We start from the raw sequence: 7,256 nt of genomic DNA on the forward strand, positions 1-7,256 counted from the left end.
ACCTATCTATCTGAGTAAGTTCCACCTTCTGATTTGAATTTGTTTGTGGTTTTCTTTAATTATATATTAGTTACAAGATGATAAAGAGGCATTTGACGGGGGGTTAGGTTTATGTGGACTTTCTTTCTCCCGTTTCATTCTAGTTATGAAGCGAATGTTCTACATTTCTGGCTTCAATTTTATTGTAGTTTCTCTGCCTGGTTGGCCCTCTTTCTCAAATAAACTCGACTTCATTTTTCACTTGTTAGTCTGCTGGTGTTGGTCGACCGTTGAAATTTGGACACTATTTGTGTGTTTGCTTTTGTGTTCCTGTGCAGTACCAAGTTTTCTTGTTAGTATTGTATCTGAAGAGAAGGCCTTGTACTATCATGAAGGTGTAAGGAACTCAAAACGACTTTTACCACAAAAAAAAAAAAAAAAAAAAAAGGAACTCAAAGCGACAAATTCTGGAGTCAAAAGCATTGTACGTATGGCAAACTTCTCTCTACTTTAAGAAAGATTTTAGTTAGGTTTTTGGCCACATGAGTTCTACAAAACTAAGTCAAGTACTTGAATTAGAAACATGGCATAGATTATAGTCCATGTATAATTATTCAATTGATTCATAAATTTGCAATCACGTAAATATTATTTCTATTTATTGAAGCTTAAATCTTTCTTTTATTTCCTCTGAACTTTACAGTCTGTCTACATTACGTACATTACCATGCTTAGACACCTACGTTCTAAAGCACTTGGAGAGTTTAAAGTGAGATTGGAGCAGTCATTAAAGGAAGGAAGTGGGTCATTTAATTCATCTGCTCAGAACTGTATACAGTCTTCCATGCACGATTTTGACCAAGAATGTAAAGGTAATAGGATTTTTCGATCTAATTTATAACTGGTTATCGTCCCAAATTTGGCAAACATGGCAATCGAAGTTTCTTGAAATATGGAATAATATATACCTCTAACGTGGGAGCGGTTCTTGTGTAGCGCATCCGGATTGGGGGTAGTGTGAGAGGGGAGTGGGCTACATTCGAAAATCAATCAAAATTACATGTAAAATTTTATTTTTCACCGAAAGCTACCTGGACTACAGCCCAGGGCAGCCCTTAATCTGGCTCTGCCAGTGATTACCAATAGAAATAAGCACATCTATCAATGCATAAGTAATAAATCAATCATCAACTTTTATATCATTTAGTTTTCAAATTTTAGTCTTCAAATTAAGTTTCCTTAACATTACTCTTACAAAATCAAAGCACGAAACTGAATACAAATTAGATTTTTTTCGATTGACGAAAATGAAGAACAATATAAAATTGCCAAGCGGTTATGTAACTTGAATATTTTGTCAGACTTAATTTTATTGTAGTGGTACTCTGATCTAGTTTCAAAATTTTGAGTTGTTTGATAAATACTATTTAACCTGTTCGATGGTAAGATAATGTTGTATTAGATACATATATTCACATGATATATTCGACCATCAAATGATGATTATAATATATACATTAAGTATTGTAAGCCAATCCTATAAGTTTAATCTACATACCATCCATGAAATAGTTCAAGAAATTTCATTTTCATACGTTTATGAATCCATACTATATATGCTGATATGTATAGTAACTACAATATAGATTAGTTAACATAATTAACTTGTGATGGTAGAAGAAAAAGTTGAGATAAGAATTTAGAGCAGAAAGAAGGACAAACAATATTTAATTTAAAATTAAGTCAAAGATAATCCTATAAATAAGGGATAACAATGGATCACAATTGAATAAAATAAAAAGATAGTAAAAATAAGTGAGTGAATCTCGTAGATGAGAATTCGATATCACATTAGGTTGTCCATTGTGTGGTTTAACCGAACTCTCTCATTCCTTTAGTGTAAAATATATCGTTGTACTAAAAAAAATCAACAAAGTAGACTAAACGCAATAATAACTTACAAAATTGGACTTATATTACTCATTATTGTATTACAAGAGGTGCATATATAAATATTTTTTATAGGTTGTGTATTTATAAATACAAAAATCTAAAACAAATAGGAAAGTAATCTTTTTTATTTAATTTAGGAAAGTAATCTTAAAAATATAGGAAAACAATCCTAATCATTATCCTATTACAAAACCCTAATACATAGAACCACAATACTAACATTTCTACTAATTAATAAAACCTTTTTTCTCAACCAAAAGAGGGTGAAAGTACAAATTAGTCTTTTATCGCACAAAAAAAAAATGATGGGCAATAATGTAATTTCGTGGGTCCAAATTTTACTTTTTTTTATTGAAGTCTCACCTAATATGATGTTAACATACCTCAAATATTAAAAAATAAATAAATAAAAAACCAAAAACAAAAACCTCTCACTCCCCCACGTTCTATCTCTCTCTCCCTCTCTCCTTCTCATTTTCTAAAAAAATATGTTCATACGCACAAAGTGTGTAGGCAAATGCTGGTAATAATAAACCAAATCACTAACTAATCCAACAGTTACATCTTGTTTTCAAGAATGCATACAATTTTCTTGAAATCTTCTTAATTTGCTTTATACCATTTTTAAACAAAGATCTAATTTTTAAATAAAGATCTAACGGTACTAGGTAAACAAAGATCTAATCTTTAGAGTACTCCAACTAACGGTAATTTTTTGGAGTGCTACCATACCCGCTCCATTGTTCTATTTCTTCACTCACATTATAATTCCACACATCACATAAAAAGTTAAAAAAATTAAAATGTTATTTCCCTACCCACTATTATTTCTAAAACAACCTCTAATTAACAATTGGCGTAAATGTGTATGACTGCATTATACAGAGCCACCAACAGCGGGTGCGACTTCATCTACAATCGCTCTTCATTGTACCAGTGAATCCACCTTCACAAATTCAAGCCCCCTTTTTGGCACAAGCTGATAATGGCGCCATTAGCGCCACCTTATCCAATTCCACACCAGGCCTCCTCATCTAACCAAACAAAGACAAAGCTTGCTTATACCTCCCATTCTGAGCACACCCCACAATCATGGTGGTCCACGAAACAACATTCCACTTCGTTATCTCGTTAAAAATCCTCTGCGCCCCATCAACATCCTGACACCATACATAGCCCGCAAGCAGCGAATTCCAACTTGCAATACTCCTCTCACGCATACCATCAAACACCAGGCATGCATACTGGACGCCACCCCAAACCCACTTACCAGAACCCTCTTGTGCACCTGTTCCCCTTCTATCACCAACCCTGACCTCGCACAAGCACTAAGAACATACGAATAGGAAAACCCATCAGCCTCTGCCTCCAAACGCACCAACCGTTTATACAATTCAACTGACTTGCACGGAGTTTCGCTCCAAGCGTGGCCTCTGATCATCTGGCTCCACACAGTAGTAACTGTGTTGTCAACATTTTTGAAAATTTTTAGGGCGTGATCGAGACAATCAAACAACTTAGAACGTTAAAATTCGAACAAGAAGGTAGCTTTTTATGTGAGTCCATGAATTATTATTTTGGGTGTGAATTTGGAGTGTACTTGCAGATCAATGGAAGCAAGTAATTTTTTTTATTTTGGTCCTTATATGTTATTTTACAAAAGACTAAAATTGACATTAAAAAATTAGTAAAATGGCGGATGAGAAGATAAGACTGTAGAGTAGGGCTGGGTTCGGTTCTTTTCGGTTCGGTTTTTTGCCAAAACCGAAACCAAACCGAAATTTCGGTTCGGTTCGGTCCAATTTTTTTTCGGTTTTTTTCGGTTCGGTTTTTTTTTCGGTTCGGTTTTTTCGGTTCGGTTTCGGTTTTTTTTCGGTTTTTTTTTTTCTCAGTAAAATAGATCTAAAACGAGGCAATACTGCATCACCGAATACTACAATTTATACATTTTGAAATCACACCACCTGTCAACCACCCACAGAAAAGGATCCTATGTTTTTACTTGATTAACCATCATAGGCAGCAAATTCATTGTATATGATGATGGAAAAGAAACAAAAACCCATAAACATCACTCCTTTTCTTGTTCTTTTTGCTTTTCTGAGCCAAGAGATAAACATGAGATATTGAAACATCAATACTCAAACCAGAACCTTCAAACATGAGATATTGAAACATCAGGAAACTCGTCTTTTAGAAGAGAAAGAAAAATAGGCAGCAGCTGCTCTATAGTTGCATCCTGCAGTGAGAGGGAGAAAAATTAGCTTCGAAGTAAGAATTTGAATTAAATAACAGCCCCAAAATTTTCTTGCCTTTCCTAAAACTTGTGCCATTCCCATTATTACTGAAGCCAATGCAGAACGAACGTGCTGGGAAGAATCTGTCGACAATTCCTATGGCAGGCAAACATAGTAAGTAAAAGCATAACAGTATTTAGAACTGCCTAAAAACTACAACAAACTTCTTAGGGAAAGTATAACCATAGGTTAAGTGAGATGTGCAACCTTTACGAAAGGAAGGATCTGCTGAATGGCAAGTTCTGGATTCACAATTCGGCAAAACTTAGTTACTTTTCCTGCAGCATGCTACTAAACAGGTCTACCTTCCTCGAGAATCCAGAACAAAATTGAATACCACATAGTCCAACCACCAGATATAAGTATGTACTTTATAAAAAATCTCATGTTTAACCACCAGTTCGACACACACAGAAAAAAAAATATGTAAACATACAGAAAGAAAAACTTGTGAGGAGTCAATACCTGGAGGACTTTGGGGCCGAGGAGGTGAGAGAACTTTCGGAGGGTATGCGGGTCGGGCAAGGACCTGGAGGAGATGGATTTGAGGTCCATGTCGGTGAGCTCCAACTCCACCGAATCCACCACAGTACGCGTGTCATCGGACAAGGCGGAGTGGATCAGGATCATCGCCTTCACTTGCAGCGTCGGAAGCAGCGCCGGAACTCCCCCCATCCATTTTTCAGCGCCTGTTTGCCGCGGCGTTTGATTTTTGGGGAGCGAGAGACTGAGGAAGCGCAGCGAATGAGAGAAAGAGAGGAGAGATTTGAGAATGAAAAGAAAATGAATGACGGCTAGGGTTTGTGAACTTTATAAATTTTATAAAACATTAAGATTAGAATACCTATAAATATTATACTGGTACAATTATAGCAATACAAAGCCTACAGTCAAGTTGGTTTGAAGGAAGCTATCCCCACCTGGGCGGAAGGGGTTCGAATCTCCTCTCCAGCATGTTTTGAGTATTTATATTTTATTTTCATATTTCGGTTCGGTTCGGTCCGGTCCGGTTTTCATACCTCAAAAACCGAAACCGAACCAACTAAATTCGGTTCGGTTCGGTTCAACAGATTTGGTTCGGTTTTTTTTTCGGTTCGGTTTTTTTCGGTCTCGGTTCGGTTCGGTTGTCGGTTTTTTTCGGTTTTCGGTTTTTCCAACCCACCCCTACTGTAGAGTAGATTTATTAGCACTCATTTTTTTATAAAGTCGCATTCTAGGAAAGTAGGAATGGAACTTTCATTCCTATTGTATATACAAAGTATGCATTCTTTTAACAAATCATCAACTTGAATCCAATTAGTTAAAAGAATTGGATTCAAGTTGAAATATCATCATGTGTCCATGCAAATGCTCCCTTGCAACTGACCAAGGTGATATTTCAAGCATCCGAGAATGTTAGATTATTTAATATCCAAAGTATGGGTTATAGGTATGGGTAGAATATCTAATATCCAAAGTATGGGTTATAGGTATGGGTTAATGTGTAAAGTATGGGTGTTAGAATATTAATGTGTAAAGTATGGGTGTTAGAATATTAGTGTGTGAAGCATGGTGTGTGATGTTCATCGGGTGACTCACTACATCCTTCTCCACTTGTATAAGTTCTCTTTCTTGTAACCTTACAGATTTCAATACAAACAATTCTTTCAAAACTATCACATGGTATCAGAGCAGGCTTCCTAAAGAACCTGTTCTCTGAAATCTTTTGAAATGGAAGAAGAAAATATACTTGCTGCTTCATCCGAGAACATCCTTGGTTCTTCATCAGTTTCTTCAAGTGAAGCTGATGGAAATCCCAATCAACGTCTTTGTTCCATACTCCTAACTGAGTTTAATTATCTTCCTTGGTCAAGAGCTATTACTTTAGCTCTTGGAGGAAGATCTAAGCTTGGTTTCATCAATGGAACTATCGTACCTCCCGAGGTTGGTGATTCTAAGTATGAAGAATGGTTCTGCAAGGATCAGCTCGTCATGTCCTGGTTGCTCAACTCAATGGGCTCAAAGGTATCAGAAATTTTCAGCTTTTCAGAATCAGCTTTTGATCTGTGGAAGGCTGTCAAGGAGATGTATGGAAATCAAAATAATGCAGCCAGGATATTTGAGCTGCAGAAGAGTCTTTCTGTTCTGAATCAAGATGGAAAGACTTTTATCGAGCACTTGGGAAGACTGAAGTCTATGTGGAATGAGCTGAATCTCTATCGACCTCACACTACAGACCCAGCAATCCTTCTTAAGCAGGCTGAAGAAGACAAGGTCTTTCAACTTTTATCCAGTCTTGACTCTACCTATAAGGACCTGCGAAGCCACATATTGATGAGTGTTGAACTACCATCTCTCAATACTGTGTGCACTATCGTTCAACGAGAAGAAGCAAGAAGGAAAGTTATGAGTACTAAGGTTGGTGATCCTGAGTCTAGAGCTTTCGTTGCAAGTGACAGAAGGTTTGAAGGAAACATTTTCAAAGGAAAGAAAGGAGAGATGCAATGCAGTCATTGTGGACAGAAGAATCATCTCAGAGACACTTGTTGGGTGTTGTATCCACACCTTAAGCCTAACTTTTCCAAACAAACCAAACCTGGTCGCAGTGCAAATCAAGTCCCTCGCTTGCAGACTGCCTCAACTGTTGGGAACTTCACATCTAATCCCTCAGCTCTCTTGAGTGAGTTCTCTTCCTTCACTCAGAAGAAAGATGAAAGCAATCTTCATAAAGGAAACAGTGAAGCTAGCACCACTGAATTATTTGAGCAGTTTGCAAAATTTCTTCAGACAAAGGTGTCATCTTCCGTTGATATGTCAGGTATTCTAAACTCATTTAGTGCTGCACTTGCTTCCAGAAAACTTGCAAATGTTTGGATAATAGACTCTGGAGCGACTGATCACATTACAAATATAAAAAGATATATGCATGACTTTAAAGAGGCAGTTATTCCGCAATTTGTCTCTGTTGCTAATGGAACTGGTGTATCAGTTTTGGGTGAAGGGAAAGTCAAGTTAATTGATACTAATGTTGAATCAACTGCTCTATAT

The 7,256-nt window shown here is 36.6% G+C and overlaps 1 protein-coding gene across 4 annotated transcripts; it reads right to left on the reverse strand.

The window, feature by feature from the left end:
• Positions 1 to 3,855: 3,855 nt before the first annotated feature.
• Positions 3,856 to 5,016, reverse strand: LOC103448692 (protein phosphatase PP2A regulatory subunit A-like). Of its 4 annotated transcripts, none has more exons than XR_011581569.1 (4): positions 4,695 to 4,929; positions 4,437 to 4,471; positions 4,245 to 4,325; positions 3,951 to 4,171 (listed from the first exon to the last, which is right to left on the reverse strand). XR_011581569.1 is itself a non-coding variant. In XM_029103669.2 (3 exons), the coding sequence occupies exons 1-3, from the start codon at positions 4,902 to 4,904 to the stop codon at positions 4,088 to 4,090; spliced, it is 375 nt and encodes a 124-aa protein (XP_028959502.1). In that variant the 5' UTR covers positions 4,905 to 5,016; the 3' UTR covers positions 3,856 to 4,087. The 4 variants fall into 4 exon arrangements, 1 of the variants encoding a protein (XP_028959502.1); XR_011581568.1 differs by having other exon boundaries at positions 4,437 to 4,534; positions 4,695 to 4,922; XM_029103669.2 differs by lacking the exon at positions 4,437 to 4,471 and having other exon boundaries at positions 3,856 to 4,171; positions 4,695 to 5,016.
• Positions 5,017 to 7,256: the final 2,240 nt, after the last annotated feature.

This window comes from Malus domestica, chromosome 05 (genome assembly GCF_042453785.1).
Source record: "Malus domestica chromosome 05, GDT2T_hap1".
Lineage (NCBI taxonomy): Eukaryota > Viridiplantae > Streptophyta > Magnoliopsida > Rosales > Rosaceae > Malus > Malus domestica.